The 26,015-nt window shown below is 39.6% G+C and overlaps 2 protein-coding genes across 4 annotated transcripts in view; one reads left to right on the forward strand and one right to left on the reverse strand.

Annotated features, from left to right (window-relative positions):
- LOC114600660 (desmoglein-1-like) overlaps positions 1–26,015 on the reverse strand; it is a 131,027-nt gene that overhangs the window by 97,732 nt on the left and 7,280 nt on the right. The gene's annotated exons all lie outside the window — the stretch shown is intronic.
- Positions 1,880–24,664, forward strand: LOC114601357 (desmocollin-1-like). Its single transcript, XM_028738566.2, has 17 exons — positions 1,880–1,960; positions 7,310–7,394; positions 7,776–7,978; positions 8,536–8,661; positions 9,754–9,909; positions 11,542–11,686; positions 14,886–15,061; positions 15,485–15,619; positions 16,702–16,887; positions 17,486–17,742; positions 17,871–18,010; positions 19,187–19,399; positions 19,500–19,772; positions 20,783–20,934; positions 21,673–21,805; positions 22,082–22,194; positions 23,542–24,664. The coding sequence occupies exons 1-17, from the start codon at positions 1,880–1,882 to the stop codon at positions 24,001–24,003; spliced, it is 3,036 nt and encodes a 1,011-aa protein (XP_028594399.2). The 3' UTR covers positions 24,004–24,664.

The raw sequence follows: 26,015 nt of genomic DNA on the forward strand, positions 1-26,015 counted from the left end.
TTGTTCCTTCTCCAGTTCTTAAAGCAATTATCTGAATCTAGATAATCCAAAACAGGTTATAAAGGAGATATGTGCATGCTTAATAACCACTTATTACAGTGCCATACCTTTAATCAATGTGAAATTAAACAGTTTTTGTTAATTTTGGTAAATTGGTTCTATCCCCTAACAGTGCTTTATGCAATGGAGATTTTAGGGGTTCTCCTAAAATTGCAATACTGAGGAATCTGGAGTCCATGTCCAGTGTACTAAAGTAGCATTCATGGCTCATAGAAGATGTTCACATTTAGAACCAACAACCCACCCCTATTTCTTCAGCATGAAAATCCTTTGCTTGTTTTTTTCCTTATTTTAGATATACTTTTATATAAGATATTGCTCCTTTTTGATTTGCTGGTTTGTTATCCTAACTGAAAGAGTCCAATTCTTGATTTTTTTTTAAAAAAATATTGGTAGTAATACCAGTTATTCTTCCTGGAAAGTAGTTTCCCCTAAGGTAAAGGTAAAGGTAACCCTGCCCATACGGGCCAGTCTTGCCAGACTCTAGGGTTGTGCGCCCATCTCACTCTATAGGCCGGGGGCCAGCGCTGTCCGAAGACACTTCCGGGTCACGTGGCCAGCGTGACAAGCTGCATCTGGCGAGCCAGCGCAGCACATGGAAACGCCGTTTACCTTCCCGCTAGTAAGCGGTCCCTATTTATCTACTTGCACCCGGGAGTGCTTTCGAACTGCTAGGTTGGCAGGCGCTGGGACCGAACGACGGGAGCGCACCCCGCCGCGGGGATTCGAACCGCCGACCTTTCGATTGGCAAGCCCTAGACGCTGAGGCTTTAACCCACAGCGCCACCCGCGTCCCTTTTATAAAACCTTCACACTCTTTATAAAAGGATTCATGATTATTTGCATGGCAACCACAAATTCAAGCTCATTCCATTGAAAAGTGGGATATATGTGCATTTATATGAATGAATAAAATTTCATTCTCCTCTTACATTTATAACAAATGGAATTGTGAATATTTCGTGCTTTGATAATGTAACTGCCAAGTGCAAAGTACCTTTACAATGGCCAGGTATGATAGGAGTTGTTATCTAAAGTATCTGGAAAGACCACCAAGGTTGATTTAGTTAGTGCTCTGAAGCCCCTCTTTTCTGAAGAAAGGAACACCCACCATCATTTACAAATCAATAGGTTTATAAGGATGATATTTAAATTAATCAATGCTCTTTGAATAAAGGACATCTGAAAACCCTTGGTGATGAAAAGGAAGGCTAGAGCTTCTTCTATATATAGAAAAGAATTATTTTATATTAATTTAGTTGGGATCCCGGCAATCAAGAAAGATACAGTAGATGAGACAAAGCGGCATGGCTGACTGGGGAGCATGGTCCTTGAATGGGGAGGCCAGAAACTTTGCACTGGTCTTGGCTGAAAGCTCATTGCTTCAGCCTCTAGCTTAAGATTCTATGAAACCAAGAATTATTTGTGTGAAACCAAAAACAATTTAGTCCTAAGCAATTGGGAAGGGAAGGGCAAGCCCAGGAGCCCAATCCATCCAACTTCTCCCTCTCCCCCAGCATTTCACCAGGGCAAGGAAAGTCTGAAATGAAATAGAGCACGTTCCACAAGTCTCTTTCAGGACAAGCCCCATGACATTTAGCAAGAGAGCTGAATTAATTACCCGGCCCTTCTTAGACAGCAAAAGCTTTAAGTGAAAGGGAAGAAAAGGAAGAAAGTTGCATTCACTTTTTGCACCATATACTCGCTGCTGCTGCCTTGCAGTGTTTCCTTTCACCCTGACTCCTCTGGGGACTATCGCCAGACCCAGCAAGTCAGTAGCCAGAAAAGCCCTGCAGCCCATTGAATTTCTATACTGGAAATGGTGCTACTAGCTGCAAGATGGTGTAAAGGCAGCATCTTATGTAGAGCTATCTGGCTACAGCTTCTCTTCAGTCTACTGGTGAGTAGAACAGAATGTTGAATTGGTTGAATATCAATAGTAAGTAGCCAGAATTCATCGTGAAATAAAGGGACCAAATAAAATCTATGTAGATATTTGTATTTAACTATTCTCTGCCAAAGACTACGGCCATTATAGAGCTGTTATCTGGAGTATGGTGAGAATAGTATGTGCTAAAATAAAGAACATCTGCTTTATTTTATGTAGCTGATGTATTTTTAAATATGTTGCATGTCTTAGTACAGGAGACATCCCTTACACTGACTCTTGGCAATGCTGAATATGAAACAGTAAATAATAATAATAATTAAATAATAATAGCTATTATTTAAACTTCTTGCAACAATTCCAGTATGCCTTTCTAATTGTCAAAATAACACTGAAAGTCTAAAGATCATTGTGGGGTCCTATTTATTGTTTTTAAAAAGGTATGCTAATAAGCTGATTACATTTAAAGTAATTGATGCAAGGAACTGTTTGGTACAGTTTAATGGAATCACTGTGCTCTAGCATCAGGAATATTAATTTTGATTTAAGGAACTTTAATACGCTGATATCAACAAACTTTTGAGAGGTCCAGAAACTTACCATCACAGAAAATGTCTAAGCCTGAAATCCTGTGCCCATTTATCTGGGAGTAAGCCCCACTGAACTTAAATGAATTTACTTCTGAGTAGATATGAATAGACCTGTGCTCTAAGTGTTCTATATTAATTTCTTTGCATCAGGTATTGGCTCTCTTTAGAATTTTTTAGAAGGGGAAATACTCAGTGACAGATAATATCAGCAGGATTGTTTCTGCATTTGTACTGAAATATTATAATAAGGATTATGCTAAAATAAATGAGTATTTATTTGATTCTTTGGGCAAAGTCCTAGTTAAATGTGTGTGGGGGGGGCAATATCTGTTTTTGTTAAATTCTCTTGTATTTATTTCTTGTGGGAATTTATGGTCAGTAAATTATTGCTGAGATCCTATCCTGGCTATGTATTGGAAGTGGTTTGTAATATTTAATAATAAGATTGCAGATACACTGCTCTAGAGATATTTATGGTCATTTCGAACAAGGAATCTGTTTTGTTACTCTATTTACATAAAATAAAAAATGAGAAGATAAAGCAGAGAGGGTGGCTCCAGTTCCCATCAGCCCCAATAAACATGGCCAATTGTCAGAAATGATGGGAGTTGTAGCCAATAAAGGCCACAGATTTCCTACCCCTGAGGCAAAGGAAATGAGACTGGGGCCAGACCACATATCAGGATCAGTGGCGTAGCGTGGGGGGTGCAGGGGGGGGCCGGCCGCACCGGGCGCAACATCTGGGGTTAGGGCAAATCCACAGGTTAGGGGGCGCAAATCCACGGGTTAGGGGCGCAAATTACTTGCCTTGCCCCGGGTGCTGACAACCCACGCTACGCCACTGATCAGGATAAATTTGGTTCGGTGTTAGAACTTGTACTAAATAAAATAAAACAAAAAGATGGAGATAAAGAATTTATGGAAAACCTGGCCATGTCAGAGTCACAACAGGAGTGCAATATGTAACGCACATCATCACATTTAGGAACTTCCAGGAAAAGACTCGTATCCTTTCACTTCAGTCAGTTCAAACCATTAGGAAGGCATATAGTATAGGTCATATATGACTGTACAATTTCTGAAATAATGTGGGGCAGGGGTTGCTTGTTTTTAGTTTTGGCTGAGATCTACAGGTTTGTGTCTGACTCTTACACCTTGTTTGGGCCTTTGGATTGAAAAACTATTGACCAGTTGCAAATACCCCCCTTTGGGAGAAGGTGATAGAGGCTGTGGTGGAGTAGCTGCACATTTTTGGAGGACACAGATTATTTAGGCCACAGAACCAAGTTGCTCTTGGTCGTCTCGATGGATGACCTCTGCAGAGAGTGTGACCTTGCTGCTGCTTCTTGATCTCTCAACAGCATTTGATACCATCAACCAAGGTATCCTCCTGGAACAACTCCAGGGAATGGGAATTGGAGGCACCATATTACAGTGGTACCTTGGTTCTCAAACTTAATCCATTTCAGAAGTCCATTCCAAAACCAAAGCGTTCCAAAACCAAGGCGTGCTTTCCCATAGAAAGTAATGCAAAATGGATTAATCCGTTCCAGACTTTTAAAAACAACCCCTAAAACAGCAATTTAACATGAATTTTACTATCTCATGAGACCATTAATCCATAAAATGAAAGCAATAAACAATGTACTGCAGTCACACAATCAATCAATCAATCAGTAGCTGAACTGGGTTCCACACAGTCACAAAAACAAAACAAAAAAGCCGCAAAAATAAAAATGCAAAATAAATGACAAAAACAGACAGACCTCAGCGTAACACCCAAAATGGAAGTGTGGCACTCAAATCAGAAGTGTAACACTCAAAATGGAGCACGTTTGGCTTCCAAAAAATGTTCGCAAACTGGAACACTTACTTCCGGGTTTGCAGTGTTTGGGTTCCAAGTTGTTTGAGTACCAAGGTGTTTGAGAACCAAGGTACCACTGTACAGTGGTTCTGATCCTACCTTTGGGACCGAGTTCAGAGAGTAGCATTGGGAGATAGCACTTATCTCCACTGCTATTTAACATCTACATGAAGTCACTGTGAGTGGTCATTAGGAGTTTTAGAGTGAGATGCCATGAGCATGACACTCAGCTCTACTTCTTAATAACATCTGAATCAAGAGAGACCATGCAGTTCCTGGGCTACTGCATGGATCCTGTGGTGAGATGGATGAGGGAGAACAAGCTGAACTTGAATCTTGGCAATGTGGAGGCACTGTGTGTGAGTAGTTCCCGGGTCTGAGAAATTGGCCAATGGCCTACCTTGGATGGGGTTGCACTCCCTCTTAACAAGAGGTAAGGGGGTGGCAGGATCTACAGATCTGGTCTCCGAGGAATGAATCACCTATTGCTGCTGCTATAGTGCCACTGGCAGTTGCAGCATACTCACTGGAAGCTGGATCTTCCTCCACAGTGGCCCCTCTAGGAGGCACTGCTGGTCTCCTTCCACCCTGCTCCCAATGTTGCTATTTATCTCACCCTTGTTCCTGATGTAGATCTTCACTCCCTCTTCTTTCCTGGTGATGGGAGGGGGCCACCATTTTGTGATTTGCCTCAGGTGCCAAAATGACTTGGGCTGGCCTTGAAGCAGCAGGTTCACAGTTTGGGAATGCTTCTAGATCCAGCTCTGTCACTGGAGGCTCAGACAGCCGCAGTGGCTAGAAGTGCCTTTTACCAAGTGCAGCTGGTTCAACAGCGACGGCCATTTCTGGACCAGGAAAGCTTTGCCACAGTAGTTCATGCGCTGGTAACTTCAAGACTGGACTATTGCAATGTGCTCTATGTGGGGGCTTCCCTCACACTTGATCCTGAAGCTGCAGCTAGTGCAGATGTTTATAAAGTTTGGAAGAGTTTTAATATTTTTAGTTTTTTATTGTGGTTTTAAACTTTTTATGTTTTAAATTACAGTTGTATAATTTTTAGTTATAATTTCATTGTTTTATCCTTTTTGTAAACCACTGAGGTTTTTTCTACAAGCAAGCAGTATATAAATATTATGAAATAAATAAATAAATAAAACAAAGGGAAACTTTGTAACACATGGTTTGCAATATATTTCCCCCCAGTCCATTCACACATCTTGAATGTGATTAGATGCTGAATGATACATCATTTACTTTATACCAGAACTAATATTCTCTTCCTGCATTTGCTTGCTTTAATGATGTCTCTTGCAAGTGCAATACAAATATTGGTGGCTTGTAATACTAATCTGAAATATGATACAAGAAGTCTGGCTTCCAAAGTTCTTCTGTAAGTATTACAAAAGAGAGCACAGCAGAGGTTATATTTTCTGAGAATCCTCCGGAAAAACAATCTCTCAAAGGACCTGTTGATGGCATTTTACCATTGCACTGTGGAGAGCGTATTAACTTATGGTCTCTGTGTGTGGTTTGGGAGCTGCACGGCCAGGGGAAAAACAATGCTATCCAGGGTTGTAAAGACTGCAGAGAGAATAATTGGGTGCACTCTTCCCACCTTAGATCAAATCTATGCTGCCAGGTGCCATAAGAAAGCGGCAGAGATAGCACATGATAGTACGCACCCCGGAAATGATCTCTTTCAGCTTCTGCCTTCTGGAAGAAGGTATAGGGTTATAAAGGCCAGGACTAGCCGCCTGAGAAACAGTTTCTACGCAAATGCAATTCTGGTTCTAAATGCAGCATAAGGGGTCTCTAGAGTGTATTTTAAAATGGGGTTTCAGAGTTTTGAGGGGTTTTTGAATGTTTTATGTAGTTTTTATGTAGTTTTATGTAGTTTTTCAATTTCATTGTTCTGCATGGGACAATGATAATAAAGATATTGTATATCGTAGAATATACATCCAGCTTCCTGACGACTCCCTTACCCACTTGCAGCTTCAGAAATGGTGGAATGGAAACAGGAAGCAGGTCCCTCTCCATTCTTCCCTGGTTCCTGACTAACGGACATAGCAGCAAGTCAAGCGTAACAGAAAGAGTGAAGAGGGAGATACACTCCTGTCACTCTTGCTTCAGGACCCCTCTTCTTTCACCATTGTAGGAACACCAAACCTAGTTAGTGGGCAAATGGGAGATGGCTTGCAAACTGATGGTAAATTCATGGGAAGAAGGAAAGGAATTAAGGGGTTCACTGGGCTGGGGGAAACTGTTGCATTCCTGAAAATATAATTAGGAATATGAGTGATGGAGTCTGTTGATCAAGCTTGAGGTTTTTTTTTCCAGATTTGAGGGAAACTCTTCCATATTCCAAGCCCAGTTTATTTATTTATTTCACTACATTTATACAGTATATCACTTGACTGCAATAAAATCTCTAAGCAGTTTGCAAAATTCCAAGGACAATATACAGTACTTCATTACTAATATGTTTAATTCTCTCTCTCTCTTTGTGTGTTAACTTTTAGTAGAGCCTTCTAGTAGAGTCTCTTATTTGGTGTAAAGGAACCTGAAGCAACATATATTTTGAAGATATGCAAGATCTATTAATGGACATTTTGCTTCTCATCTAAACCCTTTACAATTCACAGCTCTATTGAATTTGGGGTCAGCAAAGAAATTTGCTGGAATCAGGAATACAGGATTGGGATATGAGAACTCTACAGTTCCACTGATGTAGACATTTGTTGTTATCAAAGCAAACTAACTGCTGAATACTTTTAGAATTTAAATAACAAGCCAATCAATACAAAGTTTGTATTGAAATAATTTTGTTGCTTCATGAAAAAAAAGAATGATTTAAGGTTTTGGTCTCTCTCTCTCTCTCTCTCTCTCTCTCTCTCTCTCTTTAAGGTATTGAGTTTATCTTCTGAAGCTTGCAAGAAAGTAACTTTTAATGTCCCTCATAAACTAAAGGCAGGGGCATTTGTCGGCCAAGGTGAGAATCCGAGAATGTGTTATTGCTGTTGTTGTCAAATATGTACTATTTGAAAACCAATAATATATAGGCAAATTAAAATTTAACCCGAGTTGTTTCCAGATTCTGGAGTTCAAATTCTAAGGTTACCTAAATTATCCTACATATTATGCGAATTGTACAGATCTGGAGGACAATAGGCTATGGGGAGTGCCCAGACCACCTGTGCCATCAACAGCTAAGGAATTTGTGGCCAGGGCAGCGGGGAGTCCTCTGCCTGTCTATCATAAATTTGATTTGGCATTAAATATAGTTTCAGACACCTTTGTTTGGAATTACGTCTTTGTAAACTATTTTTCCTCCTCATTTCAATTAGTCCTTTAAATTTATATTTTTCTACAGTAAACATGAAACAGTGTCTTAATCATTCTGAAATTATTTACTCAAACAATCCCAATTTTACAATTCAAGAAGATGGCTCATTGTATACAACAAGGGATGTTTCCCTGACTTCCCATGAAATCATCATCACCATATTTCTTAAAAGCAATCATGAACAGGAACAAAAGAAGATACATATTAGTTTGCTCACACATTCAAAAAAGGTAAGCATATCTGATTTGCATCAGTATATCTTATCCTGATTTTTTCTGCTTTTGTCCTTTACTTTGAAGGACAATTTTCATGACTCTGTGATCAGAATCTGAATGTGTATTGTTGGAATCTTCTCCCAAATTACTGCTAAATATTCCACTAAAAACAGAACTGATAAAGCACAGATAAAAATAGAAAGTTATAACCTTGATCAATGACATAATACAAATTCAATATGGAAGGGAAAAAAAAGAATTTAATGGACATAGGGCAAGGACAAAAATATTAGATTTGTTTCGCGTGACATAAGAATGCTACTATTCCCATATGCTACAATTATCCTAGAAGTCAGGAAGTCTTATTAACTGTTAAAATATTTGTAATTCTAGCAGAGAGATAGACACAGAGGGACTGAAAAATAAAGTGACGCAACACATAGGGTGGCATCCAACTTAATCAGAGGAGACCCATTGAAATCAATGGATTTAGGTGCCTTGAGTATGACTTGGCTGAATACTGCTCATGATTGCTATTGTTGTTTGCTTAGTTATCTCTCCCGTTCTTCTAGGTCCCAATAGCAAAGGCAAGACATTTACGAGCTACTTTTCTTAGACGAACTAAACGGAGATGGGGTCCTGTCCCAACTATTTTAATGGAAAACTCACTTGGACCTTATCCAATGCAAATTCAACAGGTGTGTTTTAAATTCACCTCTTCATTTTTACTTTTCAAATTATCAGTCAAGGATTTTTGAGCAGCTTGGCATATGTTATAAGTGATCAGTAACAGAACTTCAATCAATAGAAACTATGATTGAAGCCTTCAGATACTCTCTGCCCCCCAATTCTTGCTAGGCAGCCAAGAACTTTACTGTTAAACCCATCGTTTGTGTCTATAAATGATTGCCCCATCTGGTAAACTCATCTGTCTGGGGGAATTGTTTGTTGCATCACTGCTGCTGATATATACATTGCTGCAGAAATCTGGGATTAGGGAAACCAGTTTGTCTCTGCCTACATCTTTTGAAGAAGCTTGTAATTGCAGTGTAAATATCTAAAGTCAGCTATTTAACACCAGAGAATGAAATCCATTTAAATGCTTCAGCTTTTGCCTGGAAGTACCAAGGAAACAACAGCTTGAGTCTGATGGGAGTTCAATATAAGGCTTTTACATTTGTAAGCAACTAGCTATGTGGAACAGCCTAATCATATGAATTCTCCCTACTCTCACCAGGAACATGGTAAGCAAGTCACAAGCATTTTAGACTTTGCATGGAGCTACTATCACATGAAACATTTATTTCCTGTGTCCATAATATTTGAATTGATGTGTATGTGGGAAAATGATTGCTTGTACATGAGAGCATGAGCAAAGTTCTTATTGTTACAGGGTGATTTCATAGCTAGAAGCATCCTTGGAGCATGAACAGCGCGTGAACAGCTCGTGTTGTCCTATATGATTGGCTAACGTGGCATGGCCTGATGCTCGAATAGTCTAGTGCGAAGGTCCTTATCTGCTTGCTAGAACAAATTGCTTGGCTTGTACCTTGTATCTTTCTGATTTCACACAATAAAAGCTGCGCTGCATCAGCCCTAGGGAGCAGCCATATTTCGGAACCTATTAAGGTGTGAGACTGATTTTTCTTTGGATGCCGAGCTGCAACTCGACATGTGTAAATATTTTGTTTTTGCATCTTGGGATTGCTAACGGATTCTGAATAAATAGACAAGAAAACAAGATTTTGTTAATTATTATTTCTGTTTCAAATTGGTTTGCATTTACACAGCTGCTTTCCGACACATCTCTAACATACGATATCAGATACTCCATAAGTGGTCATGGTGTTGACAAGCCACCATATAATTATTTCTACATAGAGGAGGACACTGGAAATCTATTTGTTACCTGTCCAATCGATCGGGAAGAATACCCAGAATTTCAGGTATGGGTTTCAGACTTCTGTTTACGTATTTACTGTTAAGTAACAATTGGACAGATCCATGGTATTTCTTTTACTAAAAGTTTCTCTGAACAGGGCTGCCTTCAGATGTTTTCTAAAAGTTGTGTAATTCTTTATCTCCCTGACATCTGATGGGAGGGCATTCCACAGGGAGGGCCCCCACTGCTAAGAAGGTCCTCTGCAGTATAGTCTCCTCAAGGTAAAGAATTAAAAATGAATGAACAGATGCAACAATTATCTGTTGCAGCTGTCTGTATGTTACTTTTTTGACAGGTAACTGCATGATTGAGGGAAACACGCAGGGAAATGAGTTGTCAAACACTGTATCCACTACAGAGAAGCTGTTTTTGGTAGCCTCACAATGTTTACATTAGTCCTCAGTTCTTCAATAGAAGGTGAGAGGGATTTGGTTGGTGAGCAACATGTAGAATCATCAGCAGGCCATGCACAGCATCAACTTGCCAATCAGAGCCAGATGTTCCTGTACATGTAAATAAGTGGGGGGAGAAGACTGATTTACTGGCTGCTAGCAGTACCAAGGCACTCAAGGAAACCTGAGAAGGCATTTGTGGGTTTTCTTACAGATGAAAGATAGCAACCAGCCTGAGCTCACCCCAGCCTATTATCTTCCTTTACTTCACAGCTTTCTGATAACACTTGCCCACTCATACTAATGAAACAGTTCAGGAAAAGGTGAACAGGCAAGCAGACACAAAGAACATGATGCTTGAACCAGGCATTTGACTGACTAGATGTCTTTCCTCCTAAACTGTTGTTCTGGGCTGCTGTGTTGATATTTTGTCATTGGCTGTATTGTGGTTTTATTTTATGTTTTCAATGAAAATTGTACTTCCTATAACCATTCAGTAAAGAGGAGACTACAATAATAAATATATAAATACTAACACTCAAGGAGCAGCGCCAATTGATGGGGATATATATGAAAACTTGTCCACAAAGATGGATTATAGTTGAACCAGCAAAAAGGTACTTGCCCCACCTTCCCTTCACTGTTCCCATGTGGTCTTTCCTATCTTTCCCATATCTCCTTCTTCCTTCATCTCTCCTTTCCATGGCCCAAATAGCTGTGCCTAGTCCCTTATTTGTTTCCTTGCCTCAGGCCCCTTGCCTCAAGGCACACAATTGCCTTGCACAAGTCCTTCTTTCCCAGGCCATTCAATGGACTACTTTATTTGACCATTGCTTCCTCTGTACTTCACTTTGTATGATGCACAACTCCTTTGTACCTCCTTCACATGGCTCTTGGACTCTGTCCATTTCCTCTTATGCCACTTTACCTCATGTCCCTGCCTCCTTTCTCTCTTCTTCTTAGTCCAACTCAACTGTAGCCTATCCTTATGTCTGTTTTTAAATGCATATACTCTGGGAGATCACGGAGACACAATGTCCCATGCTTTTCTGGATGTACAGGTGGACTGCTCACCACAAAGGCCACACACAGCACATAACAGCCTGTTCACCTTGGCAGATTCCTGTTTAGAAACTTGGACTGAAGTAATTGTCTCCTGATTTGTTAAAAATATATATATATTTTCTGCTTCAGATCAACTAGCAAATAAAAGTTTGTTTGTTTGTTTGTTCTTTTTTATACAGTTGATTTGCTATGCAATGACAGCAGATGGATATACACCAGAGATACCGCTTGTGCATATAATTAGAATAGAAGATGATAATGATAATGCCCCAGTGTTTGAGCAGGACGTTTATACTTTTCTGGTCTTTGAAAACTGTGGAATTGGTAATTTTAAAAATCTTTTCTTTTTTAAATAAATCATGCTTAGTTTAGACAGCAATATTTTAAAGTACTAATTAAAAACTGAGGTGCTGTGAATTGTATATAAGCTCCATATTATTTTTATTTGCTATAATTCTGAGCTAATATCTGAGTTCCGAAAAATAATAATCTACATATAGCCCTATTCAAGGATTCTGATTCTGGTTGGAGTAATCATATGACAGCCCCCATCCTCAGTCACACGGGGATGAGAGGCCTACCTCCATCTTCATAGCCATCATTCTTGTTACTCTCGATAGGAGCCAACTCCTAGGGGCTGGGGTGTGTGTCTTTGCTCCCCTAGTAAAATATTTGAGGGGGTCAGGGGCCCCTAAAGTTTGTCGGGGCACCCATCAGATGTCAAAGCGATAAACAACTACCTGACATTCAGAAGACATCTGGACTTCCGGGATAGCGCGAACGGGTAATGGCGGATTCCCTCCGAGCTCTGGAGGGAATCGGCTCCGCTAAGGACGGGTCTTGCCGTGCCGGCGACACGGGGACCCTTAGAAACCGCAGGCGCGGAAGCCTGCGGACATGGTGACTCGGTGGGCACCTTAATCGCCCTCCCTGACCCGCGAAGAGCCTTTTTAAAGGCTACGGAGTGGACCGGAGAGTGGCGTGGTGCTGAGAGTCGATCGCTGCCTTGGCGGAGCGAAGCCGCGAGCCATGACCGGAGAGCGCTATCTTTCTTCCTGAAATTTGGACTGAAACAAATAACCCGTGAGTAGAAGGGAATTTTGGCATTAAAAGTTTCTATACCTAAAATTGAGTACGATCGGGGGTGTGTTAAAAGGAAGTCCGCACCCCCCCCCCACAGAAAGATTCAAAGCAAAGAGAGGAGTACTAAGGCGGAAAGACTTTGGCTTTAAAAAGATAACTCTCACGAATTGGATGACAAAGTTATTGTGCTGGAGTGGAAAAGAGAGAATTTTGAAAGTTTCCTTTTCTCCTGGTAATCCCCCCCCTTGGACCCGGGAGCGCCCTGCGTGAGAGCCCGAGGAAAAAGAATAAAGAGTTTGACAGCTGTCAAAAGAGCTGTCAAACGGGAGGCAAAGACTTGGGACTGTGTTATTGGTACTTTTTCGGACTAAAAAAGCTACATTAAAATTGACCTTTTTGAAACAAAGTGACTGGGAATATTAAAGTGGCTGGGAGCTACAAAGAAACGGATTGTTGGAACAGAATCATGATGGAAATCCCCCTGGAGGGAACTAGAGACATTGCAATGGCTGCAGAAGGGAAACTATGGGCAGAGATTGAAAGGATGTTTTTTCTCGTGGGAACTTTACAAGAGCAAAGTACCACAATAAGTAAACAACTGGAGACTTTCGGTTTGGAACTGAGCAACTCTGCCAATGATACAAAGTTGATGGAAAGAAATTCTGCAGCTGCAGAGAAGGAGATAACTTTGGAGCGGGGGGAAAAAGAAGAAGAAGAAGGAGAGGAACTTCAGGTGGAAAAAACCAACCAAAAGCCTGCAACCTCTGGGAACAAAGGAAACAAAGAAAACGACAAGTGGATTACAAATCTGCAAAAGGAGAGAAAGATAAAGGAAGAAGCCCCCAGAATAACTGGAATATTGGACTATATAAGAGTAAACAAGTATGATTGGGGCTTTTTCAACAAGCAGGAGTATGAGAGACTGAGTGGTCCTGAGCAGAAACTGAAACTTATTGAATTGGAAGGAGGAAAAAATGAGAGGCTGGTGACAGAACCTCTTCAAGAAGAGAGGGCCAACAAAATGGATTACCAACAAAATTGGTGGAGAGAGACTAACTGGGGCTTAAGAGCCTCTGATGTGAGAAACCCGGGCTAAAGCAGCCAATCTATTGGGACATTGGTTTGGGAAGGGACAGAAACCGGGGCAGGGCAGGAGGGGAGAGGAGAATAGTTATAATCTGAGATTTAGAACTGCTATATTATGATTTTTTGATGCAATATGTGAAGGAAGGAATTCATGGGAGAAGAATTTAGGCCGTCCTTAGAGAAAAGATTTATTGTGTAAAACTGGATAAGTTCAAATTGGGTCAAGCATAAGTGACAAATTTTAAGAAAGGATGAGACATTTAAGGGAGGAGAGCAAATAATTTGCTGAGATAATTAATGAAACTGGAATGTGGGAAGGAGGGTGCGGGGAAGCCAATGTTATGTAATTATGTATGTTTTTGTTTTGTCTTTATAAGTCTGTCTGCCTTTTAAAAATTTGAAAACTCAATAAAAATTTATTAAAAAAAAAAAAAAAGACATTCAGAAGACATCTGAAGGCAGCCCTGTTCAGGGAAGTTTTTAATATGTGACATTTTAGTGTATTTTTCATCTTTGTTGGAAGCCGCCCAGAGTGGCTGGGGAAACCCAGCCAGATGGGCGGGGTACAAATAATAAATTATTATTATTATTATTATTATTATTATTATTATTATTATTATTGGATATATGGGTATTGCCATCCAAATGGCTTCCATGCAACATATCATGTGAAATGATTATGCAGGGCAGGGCTTACATGCCCCCCATATTTCATTCAAGTTGGCATCCCCTGTTGCTCTCCATGAGTTAGAGGGCAACTGTGTGAAATGGGGAGCCTTGTGGAGTCTCCCCATGCATTTTAAAATACTGATTTTCCAGGTGTCTACAAGCCCTACAAATACAGTAGGTTCCCTGCTTCCCACAATTGCTCTCTAACTGATGAGAATGATGATGAGTAAGCATGATACTGGTAAATTCATCTCCAGGGTGTACCTGCTCCCCAAATGAGTTGTTGCTATAACCAGCAGGAGAACTTCGGTTTCTCATCAAATAAAGGGTGGTGAACCACTGTTCAGCAATGCAGTCCTAAAATAACGAACTTCACTATTTATGCAGTAGGAAGTCCCCAACAGCGGGGAAAACCAATCTGTTTCAAATAAGAATATAGAAAGATGCATACACAGATATATCTGTTTCATTGATCAAATGTTAAGAACGGTTATATTTCTCTACAGATGTTTTAAAATAGGTATACTTAGGTATACAAAAGTGATGTTTTAAAAAAGCATTCTGACATATATGCCTGGATTTACATGTTTAGATTAAGTGAAAAATCACCACATCTAAATAATTATTTTAAAACTATCTTATGAAGGAAAGCTGGAAATTTAAAGACGATGTTTTGTACATACAGGGACGCTAGTTGGACAAGTGACTGCAACAGACAATGATGAGCCATACACCTTACATACGGAAGTGAAATACAGAATTGTGTCCCAGGATCTTCAAAGTTATCAGAATTTAAGGGTATTTGCTATAAATCCAGATTCAGGTTCTATTACGGTGGTAACATCACATCTGGACAGAGAGGTAAATTTCCTGTGCACCTAGCCTTTATTCACATGCCAAAACTCTGCCAAGAAGGGCAACTTGGAGCTTTTTAGAGGAAAGGTAGATTATAAGGGAAATAAATGGGTACATCGCCATGCAATTGTTGTTTAGGATCAGAATGTGAAGTCATTCTTGCTCCCTTTTTAAAAAAACAAGGAGATGTGTTTGATGTTGCAAACAGATCATTTAAAGCATTTATTTCTCATAATGCTATTTTGTAGGCTCAAACAATGCCAAGCTGTTTTTTTCAATGCAGCATCCGCCATCTTGGTCAATATTATACAAACGTGTAACTATCTGAAGAACTGGGCAGTCCCATGGTCTCTGGTTTTCCTTTTCATAAAATCCTGGTGATTTTAATCAGAACAGGGAAATTATGTTTATATATTCCTTTTAATGCAGACAACACCAGAGTATACACTACAAATTGAAGCAAGAGATATGGGAGGCCAGGAATTCGGTCTGTGCACTACAGCAAAAGTTATAATTACAGTTGGAGATGTAAATGACAATGCTCCGCAATTAGAACAAAATGTGGTAAGTTTGTTATTGTTAAAATTCAACAGAGCTTTAAAAAATGTGGGTACCTCCTGAGCAGCCAGTATTTCCTATGGTGTAAATGTAATCATAATAAATGTTAAATTGGGGGAAAATACAATTATTTGCATTTTAACTATAGAGAATTCCTTCCCTGGCTATCAGGATGGAACATGTATTTACAGAATAATTGCCCAGACTATTCTATTCCTCTTAATCTTTCAAAAGTATAGCTTTGTTACAGTGCAATCCTATAGATATCTGCCCAGAAGCATGGCCTATTAAATTCAGTTGGGCTTACTCACTGGTACATGAATATAGGATTGCAGCCCAAGTCCTAAAGTAGAAAAGTATGTGTCTAACAGATTCTACTCTGTTAGATGCATGAAGGGTTAACCTCAGTTTGCAGCTATATAGACATGTGGGTAAAAAAGAAGAGGTGGGAGTGGAATGCTATTACCATGTGTGGCCAGGAGGCCACCAAAACAAGAGATACTTGTGTCCTATTACTATGGTAACTAAGATACAAATGCAAACAAGGCATAGATGCAAACAAATTCCCATCCTAGGGGTAAAGTATCAACTCAAGAGTGGATGTGGTCTAATCTCCAAAGATAATGAACAGGAAAAGCAAAATTAATAATAAAATGGTACCTTGGGTTACAGAAGCTTCAGGTTACAGATCCGCTAACCCAGAAATAGTACCTCGGGTTAAGAACTTTGCTTCAGGATGAGAACAGAAATTGTGCTCTGGTGGCATGGCAGCAGCAGGAGGCCCCATTAGCTAAAGTGGTGCTTCAGGTTAAGAACATTTTCAGGTTAAGAACAGACCTCCAGAACGAATTACGTTCTTAACCCGAGGTACCACTGTATATGTGAACACCAAGGGACAATCACATCCTGTAGTGAGCTAGCCATTCCCAATTGTGGCTCAGATCAAGTCTGGTAGTGTCAGATCTGCACAAGGCTTGAAACTCTGCAGCTTCACCACTGGAATTAAAGTATTTTATTGTTGCTTTTGGAAAATAATTTCACTGTTCTAGAAGTGTTTATTAATTGCTTATTTGAAAACTTCATTTCAGTATGAAGTGAAAATATATGAAAACGAAGAAAATATAGAAATATTGTGCATTCCTGTAAGAGATAATGATGAACCTGGGACTCCTTCATGGTTGGCTGAATTCACAATTATAAAAGGAAATGAAGATAATGCTTTTTCTATGAATATTGATCAAGAGAGGAATGTAGGGTGTTTACTTGTTTTAAAGGTAAATGCAGAAGGGGAAAAATTACCTGTGGTACAAAGGTATATTACTAACGGGAATCATCTAGAGTTTTTTTGGAAATTATTTGATGGTACGCAACATAATTTTAAGCCCTGAAAGGCTGTTCTTGAAATGTTATATTTGTAACTATTTTCCAAGGGTTCCCAAGCTTGAAATGTTCCCCTAAAGGAAATTTATCCATGGTTTATGCAATTTGGGGGGAAATAAGCAAGTATGAGGGAAAGGAAGGGTGGCAAGAAACTTAATGAAATTGCAAAATACCAATTGATAACCATTGTGTGGAATCCAAAAGGTGTCATTCCACTAATGGAAGGAATTCACTATACCAATAGGGAGGCAATTTTTGAAGACTCCCTATGCAGCCCACATCCCCTTAATCTACTCTGCAGGGTCCCTGGCCAGAGAAATCACACACACAAAAAAAATTCCCCCTCCCTGTTCTGCTTATGCATGTCTTCTGTCAGCAGAGTGACACCCATTGGATTCCACACATTATTTTTACCATATTTGTTCAAAGTTTATAACAGCAACCCAGTAATAAATATTGTGTTAGTTTTAACAGAAATGTGTTTGTTTCCAGGGTCTGGACTATGAAACTTCCAAGGAGAGAAGATTAGAAATTGTTGTAAATAATGAAGCACCTTATATCCTAGCACCAAATTCTAGAGCCCCATCAAGAAACCCCACCACAATTGTGATTGAAGTTATGGATGTGGATGAGGGGCCAACATTTGCCACTGAATATATTATAACTTTAAGGGAATCTTTCCCAAAAGGAACAGTGGTTGGAATCTATCAAGCATATGACCCAGAAACTGGAGATAGCACAGGCATAAGGTACACTTTTAATTATAACACAGTAATCTGGCTTATAGATTGTGGTTAAAAACAGGGAACAATTATAATTGGTTTATATTATCACATTGTACTAATGGTATACAACCCTCCTAAAATGTTCTCAATAGTTACGGAATAATAAATGACCCATGCAACTGGATCACCATTGATGAAACAGGACAGCTGATAACCACTACAATTTTAGACAGAGATATATTAAATGAGGAATACAGTCAATGCATTGTAACAGTCTCTGCAACTGACCAAAGTGAGTAACAAATGCTTGTAAACTGCTGATTATGCCATCTACATATTTGCAGTAGTATTTTGTATCTTTCTTTTAAACCACAGTGTTAAAAGAACTCTAATCCTATGACATCAGTGAGCTCACAATATGGATATAAATCATGGTTCCATCTGTATTTTATATATAATAAGCTTGCTACCGTGAAGAAAATGAAATAACAGAAAAACCCAGTAAACTGAATCATAAAAAGGTTAAATTAAATAATACCAAATCCACATATATTGTACTTGTTTTATGAATGCAATTTTATCAATTTCATGCTGCTTATTTTTTCTGAATGGCAGTACTGTACAGACATTTTTGCGAATAAATATTTTGAAATCTTGTTGATAATTCAGTAAGTGTTTAAAAAGAGCACTAAATGGTAAAAGGTAAAGCACCCCTGGATAGCTAAGTCCAGTCGAATTCGACTATGGGGTACGGCGTTCATCTCCACTCTCAGGCCGAGTGAGCCAATGTTTGTCTGAACACAGCTTTCCGGGTCATGTGGCCAGCATAACTAAATGGCTTCTGGTGCAATGGGACACTGTGACAGAAGCCAGATCGCATGGAAATGCTGTTTACCTTCCCGCCACAGCGGTACCTATTTATCTACTCACCCTTGTATGCTTTTGAACTGCTAGGTTTGCAGAAGCTGGGACAGAGCAATAGGAGCTCATTCTATCACACAGATTAGAACTGCTGACTTTATGATCTGTAAACTCAAGAAGCTCAGTGGTTTAGACCACAGTGCCACTGTATCCCCCTAAAAAAAGCACTATTCCCCTCCTAGCCCTGGTTTTTGCTGTTTGTTTAAGTGTAGACCCGGATAGGAAAAACTTAATTCAGATGTTTTTTTCTAAGCTTATTCACTTGGTAAATTGATACCAGAAAGGTTGCATTTTCCTCAGAGTCCTATGCCAAACTCCATCTTCTGTTGCTGAACTGAATTCCTAGTTTGTTGCCCTGTTGCCACAAAAATAAGTCTAAAAGCTAGCTTTAATCCATGAGAGAGAGATAAAAATTCTTATAATTTTCTATATTTGGGGCAGAACTTTTTTCCACTACTACATATTTGCACAGATTAGCTGAAGCCTGCTACTGTGACAGTGTGTGACTATTTACAGCATTAAATCATGAAAAACTTCCATTTTCCAGGTGGTAAAACAGGTCAAGGGAAAATTGTGATAAACATCATGGATGAGAATGACAATTTCCCAGTGATTACAACAAAGAATTACACCATGTGTAAGGACAAAACACCAATTTGTATTACGGCCTTCGATGCCGATCTACCTCCTTACACTGGACCTTTCCATTTTGAAATAGAGAATCGAATGGGCTTAACATGGAGGTTAACACCAAATGATGGTATGTACATGGTTTTCCCTGTCCCACTTCTGTAATAATAACTGTAGCTAAGAGAACGAATAATGTAAAAATGTTCATCATTGCACAATTTGTTTTACAGATGAATCAGCATTGCTTTCACCTGTGGAAGATATTGACTATGGCTATTATATAATACCTGTTAGGATATATGATAATGAAGGTAACAGTGGAATAAGTGAAATAACAGTTCACTACTGTGACTGTGACATTCCAAGTAATTGTTCTGAACGCAGCACAGTCGCCGCTCTGGAGAATGGGGCAATCCCTGTAGATCGCGTTCCATATCAAGCAGAATCTGCTTTTGGTCCCTGGGGCATTGCTGCAACAGTCCTTGGATCAGTATTATCACTGTGTAAGTATATCTCTCTCTTATAGATGATATACAAAATGAGCCATTAATTCCAGTCTGTTGCAAAACTGCTTCTCCCTTGACTCTTCCTTGGAGTTCTTAATGTTCACTTAAGATGGCTTAGTCCCATGTTTGTGTATATAGGTATGTTAAATGGAAAATGCACATAGCAATTAGCTACTGTGCACATTCACCAGGTGTCATGGAAAATGTGCACATGTCCACGAAGATGGAATTCTGCACATTTCCTGGTCAATCCACAACAAGCTTTGGGCATTGTGCATGTATCAACTACATTAGGTATGTTCTCTGGCCAATATGCATTATCTCCAACAGGCCTTGCAAAACGTGCATATCTCAACTGCATTCTGTACATACATGCTGACAGTTTGCTGTTTGGGAGAATTAGGCCTCTTTTCCAGAGCTATCAAATCTTCCAGAGGAAGAAAAGGGAGGGGGGAATGCCCTGAAATGAAAAATCATCCATAGCATTTTATTATTAGTCGCATTCATTAGATTTGTACACCACCCTTCATCCGTAGATCTCAGGGTAGTTCAGAGCATAAAAATACAAGCTAAAGACACAAATAAACATAATAAGAACAAGAACAAGAACAAGAACAAACCAAACCAAACCAAACCAAACCAAACCAAACCAAACCAATAACCTCCTCCTGCTCCCCCCAGAACATTTAAAAGGCTATAGGATGTTAATCAGCCAAAGGCTTAGTTGAAGAGGAACATTTTCACCTAGTGCCCAACGGTGTATGATGAAGGTACCAGCTGAACATCCCTGGAGAGAGCATTTCACAAATGGGGAGCCACCTTTTACTTTGAATATTGTATTTACTTCCCCAACCCCCCACTTCCTGAGGTACATGCCGGCCCCCGATGCTATTTGCTTTATAGAAAATATGTAACAATTTACTTATTAAATTCAGTTCCCTTCATGCATGACTTTGAATCACATAATTAAAAACTAAAGCTCAGATTATGTGTATTTCTTTCTACAGCGGGGATGATGGTACCCTGTGGTTACTGGCTCCATAAAAGAAATTCCAATACTGAAGAAGCGCCTGGAGAAGCACCTGCAGAAGCGTCTAATAATGCAGCTTTTGAGAACTTAATGATGTCAAACACAGAGGCACCAGGTGAAGAAATGACAGTAAGTAGCATTTTTTGGCTAAAAGTTATGAAGTTCCGTACTGCATTTGCTTTCTAAAATGTGGGGTGTGGGTGGGTGGGTGCGCACTAAATATTAGAGTTGCTGTGTTACTATAAAAGGGGAAAAACATGCTTGCAATGTTTTATCTTTTTAGTGTGTGTACTTTTGAGCTAACTCCTGCACTGTGGGTGTGAGAGAGCGTGTGAGTGAGAGACAGAGAAAGGTGGGGGATCAGTAAGAAGACTGCTGAGCACCCCAAAAATTCCAAAACATAAGGTGGTATTCAACTAAGTTTTATTCGGAATATACACATGGAAATTAATGAACATGGCTACGTTTCTGGGTTCAGAAAAGATTGGGATTCATTTTCTTGGGTTTGGAGGTCAAGTTAAGCCAACTCTACTTGCCAAATAAGATGGTGGGCAGTAAGTTAGCTGCAGCACTTTATCGTGGTTATAAGAGGACCTACAGGTTGTTATGTGGCCTGGTGCTGCAAAATGTATTTCTGGATCCTGGAATGGCATGCAGGCAAGAGAGTTGCTGAGTTGTGGAGATGGTAAGGCCCACAAGTTACTGCTTTGAGTTGGTATGCGATATGGATACATAATGGGGAAAATAGTTGGTTTGGGTTCAGGCCCTGTTTTTCCGAGAATTCAGGAATCTTATCTCGCAAACTATAGATGGTAAAAAGAAACTGCTGCTTCTTTTACAAAATTCTGCTGTTATCTTTCTTTTCAGGTTCTAAATATACTTCCAGTGAGCACACTGAATACAGCTGTAAGCATGGGCACAGTTGCAGAGAAAACTGGAAAGCAGGGAAGTTTGGAAGTGATAAAAGGAGAAGGCCATCACCCACCAGAATTGGTCAAAGGTGGAGGAAATAAACTGGCAGCATCTTTACATGACATCAGAGGGCAAAGCAAACCAGAATTAGTCAAAGGAGGAGGAAAACTCTTGGCATCATCTTTACATGATATTACAGGGCATCGCAAACCAGAACTAGTCAAAGGCGGAGGAAATATCGTGGCAGCATCTTTACATGATATCAGAGGGCATCGCAAACCAGAATTAGTAAAAGGCGGAGGAACTCTATTGGCAGCATCTTTACATGATATCAGAGGGTATCGCAAACCAGAATTATTCAAAGGTGGAGGAAATCACTTGACAGCATCTTTACACAATATCAAACAACCCATACGGAGTTCCTCCAGAGATTTGTGCTCACAATGGCAGGAATTTACCAATCCTCATTTAGCTAAAGTAAGCATGCTGATACAGATTTCCCATGGTTTATGTTTGGATTAATGTTAAGACTATCCACTGTAGTGTGATATATTTCAGTTAAGTAGCTACAGTCAGTTCATATTCTGGATTTTAATATTGGCTGTAGCTCTCTAGTTATTTGATATACTTAGGCTGTTTTACTGGAAAGATCCATGTTGTTCGTGCTTGTGAGGTGTTTGTATGGCCCACAATTATTAATTTATTTCCAAAAAAGAATCAAAGGTCACTCACAGCATAGCATGCCATTAATACAATAAAAGCTAAAAATTCAGTTATAATACTAAATAGCATAAAGCAGTGAGATAAAACACAATCCATAAAGATCACAGCAGAAAACAAGTCAATACCATCAATGAATGCCTCATACAAGCAGTATAAAATAGTATCAGTCACTTATCAAGCAAGACAACATAGCCCAAAGAGTGGGGAAAACCAGACCACCTTCCTCTGGGATGGTGTTTCAGAGCTTTGGTGCAACTACTGAGAAAGTCCTACCTATTCAAATGCTTCCATTATTTGAATGCAGAGCCTAATGCTGATGCTCAAGGTATCCCACAGTGTGATGTGGAGGCTAATAAAAGGTAAAAAATGTAAGGGTAAAGGACCCCTGGATGGTTAAGTCCAGTAAAGGGCGACTATGGGGTAAAGAACTCATCTCGCTTTCAGGCCGAGGGAGCCGGTGTTTGTCCACGTGGCCAGCATGACTAAACCGCTTCTGGCACAATGGAACACCGTGACATAAACCAGAGCGCACGGAAACACCGTTTACCTTCCTGCCACAGCAGTACCTATTTATCTACTTGTACTGGCGTGCTTTCGAACTGCTAGGTTGGCAGGAGCTGGGACAGAGCAACGGGAACTAATGCAATCTTAGGTTGCATTTATAGCAGCACAGTGCTCGGAAAACAAGATGAAAGAGTTCCATTCTGGTCTGCACTAGTTAGGAAATTGATAAAAGAAAGCAAGCCCACAGATTCTGTACTGACCAGGAAGGGGGTATTTTGTTCACTGCCCAGGCATTCTGTTGAATGAAGGGTGACATAAAAGCACAATAAATATTAATAAATAGGCGGCTAGAAAATCCCTTTCAACCCAGTGATTCTATCCTGTGTAGTATGGTATAGATTGACACAAGAAGCTGATCATTGCCTTTAATAAACAGTATGCAAACTGCATTGTTATGCTTTATAGAAAGGGACTTAAATAGTATGAATCATATACATGAATTATATTCTTCTTTGTATGCAGGAACCAGTTAGAAGCTCTGATTTATGTTTAGGTGCATTTAAGAAAATGGTTAATGTGTACTTTCTTTGTGTGCAGAAGGTGTTTTTGTGTGAACAGGAGGAAGAACGTAAACGTGTCGGCGAATATGTACATTCATATAAATATGAAGGAAAAGGATCACTGGTTGGTTCCCTAAGCTCCTGTACTGGCGAGTCATCATCAGAAGAACTTGAGTTTTTAAATGAGCCAGAGCCTGCTTTTAAGACATTGGTTGAAGCCTTTGTAATGAAGAAGCATGCTTCCATTGGTTCTGAAACCCACCTGCACAATTCTACAGGAAGCTATGTGCTAACTTCCACAGTTGGAGGCAGCAATGCTTCTGAATACCAGCTGCTGGAAACCACAGGACAGAAGAGTGCTCTCCTGCCCAGAACGTGCTTGCTGGTTTCCCAAAGGCAACTTGTTGGCCACTGTGAGAACAGGATGCTGGACCAGATGGGCCACTGGTCTGACACAGCAGGCTCGTCTTATCTTCTTAACTCCATTGAAATGAATTAATGTTCTTGTACCTCCCTAGTTCATCCCAATAGGATTTGAGCAGGAAAGCATGGCCTACTGTAGGCTGTCCCCATTCACATGTCTCTCCCCCCCCCCCATTTTTTATTTAAGTAGGCTCTAAAAGAGTTGATTTAGTGGGTTTTTAAAAAATAATAATTGAGATTCTGAAATTTGACCTAACTGCACAAAACAGTTTTAAGCTCAGGTGCCTAATTTTATGTTTTTAACAAAATGTAGTTTCGTCCTTATCTTTAAAAACACCCTTTGGAAACAGTAACACTCTATTATTTCAGTTTCAATATTATCTGGCACATGTCTGGTAAATAGAAAGTATTACTTGGTTTAGTGTCTCTTTTCAAAGACTTCTAGTAATAACTATGAAATGCTACTGGTGTGCATGTTAAAGTATTTTCTTAGTTTCTTATATTAATTGCTTATTTGTATTCTTTTATTTTCTTACATATCATCTGTGTACTGGGTTCTGAACTAAGCCAGCGCATAGTTGCCTAGGAAGTCCAGCTGAAATCAACACAACTCATGTGCATAACAATGTACTGGATACAACCTTTAGATTTTATAGCCTGAACTGTGGAAATAAGATTAAATTGGAAAGCAGCACTAGTCCACTAGCAAATAAATGCCATTAAAAGCCCTCCATACTTTCTCTGTCCACACAGCAGTTGTAAGCATATAGGTTCTCCATTTATTTTTCTGTAGCTCCTCCTGCAATGAAATAAAAAATAAAGCCCTCATGCCATGTGTGTATGAGAGCAAGCATGTGCAAACTGCTGCCAGGCCCACACGTCACATGCTATTTGCCTTTCAGGTCCTTTTTCACTCTTGCCTCTGGCTTCTGTCCACCCAGCAGAGCTGATCAATATGTTGAAACTGCATATTGATTAGATTATATGGCTTGGGACAAGTGCTTGAAGAATCATAGCAATAACAAGGACTACTGATATGTCTAAAATTTGCCTGGTGCTATATTTGGTATCCTGCCCACAAGGTAATTGAACTTGAGCATAAAATGAAGATCAGCTAACCAAGCAAAAAACTAAATTTCAGATGCATTACGTATTTTCTAACACACACACACACACACACACACACACACACACAACACGGTAAACAGTGAGGTCAAGAGGCCATGAAATCAAATTCAAAAAGTTTTGTATGCAAAGCTCAGGTCAGTGAATACATCAGTCTTTGCCAACCTTGTGTTTTCCAGATGTTTTGGGCTACTACTAGTTCCCATCATTCCCAAACAACACTGATGGGAATCATAGTCAAAACATCTGGAGGGCATCAGGTTGGCAAAGAGAAATATGCAAGACTGGCATAGCAACCTTTCAGAAATAATCTTTCTTAATATTCCAATATTCTCAATTTTATCTAATCTTTACCAAAATGCATTAAGGCTGTTTCCATACACTTATTCCAGAGATGAGTGCTGTTCTGGATTGAAATTAAAGAGAGTTATTGATATTTCATCAAAAAGGTTACTTTTGAGAACTGCCCGGTCGCTAGCCTTTTCAGACCTTTAACCAAAACATGCATTTAGAGGCCCATTTCTTAATTTTATACAGTGTATTTATGTGGTGATGGTCGTGCTGCTGTTGTGACCCAGCAGTGAGTCCTGGCCCACTGGATGAAGACAAATGGTCTAGTTGAATATAAATATTACTTCCTTGCTGATTATTTTAAATATCTGATAAAGTTTTGTTCTTTCAAAAATAAACTGGCATTTAAACAGGAGCTCATTTGTTTTGTATGCTAAAAATATTAATATACTTCTGTATAATAGTCACATCATAAATTAATGTTGTACAGTATGACTGAAAGCGACCTGTTATGATTGTAAGCTGCTTGCGATAATGGAAAATGTTGAAAGCAGAATATGACAAAGTTTCTTCTCATGACACTTCTGCAGTGAGAAGGAATTAGAACACTGCCCTGCAGCCTCTAGGAGCATAGCTCAGAACTGTGCCTCCCATACCGGAAATACTACCCTG

The sequence above is a fragment of the Podarcis muralis genome, chromosome 8 (genome assembly GCF_964188315.1).
Source record: "Podarcis muralis chromosome 8, rPodMur119.hap1.1, whole genome shotgun sequence".
Lineage (NCBI taxonomy): Eukaryota > Metazoa > Chordata > Lepidosauria > Squamata > Lacertidae > Podarcis > Podarcis muralis.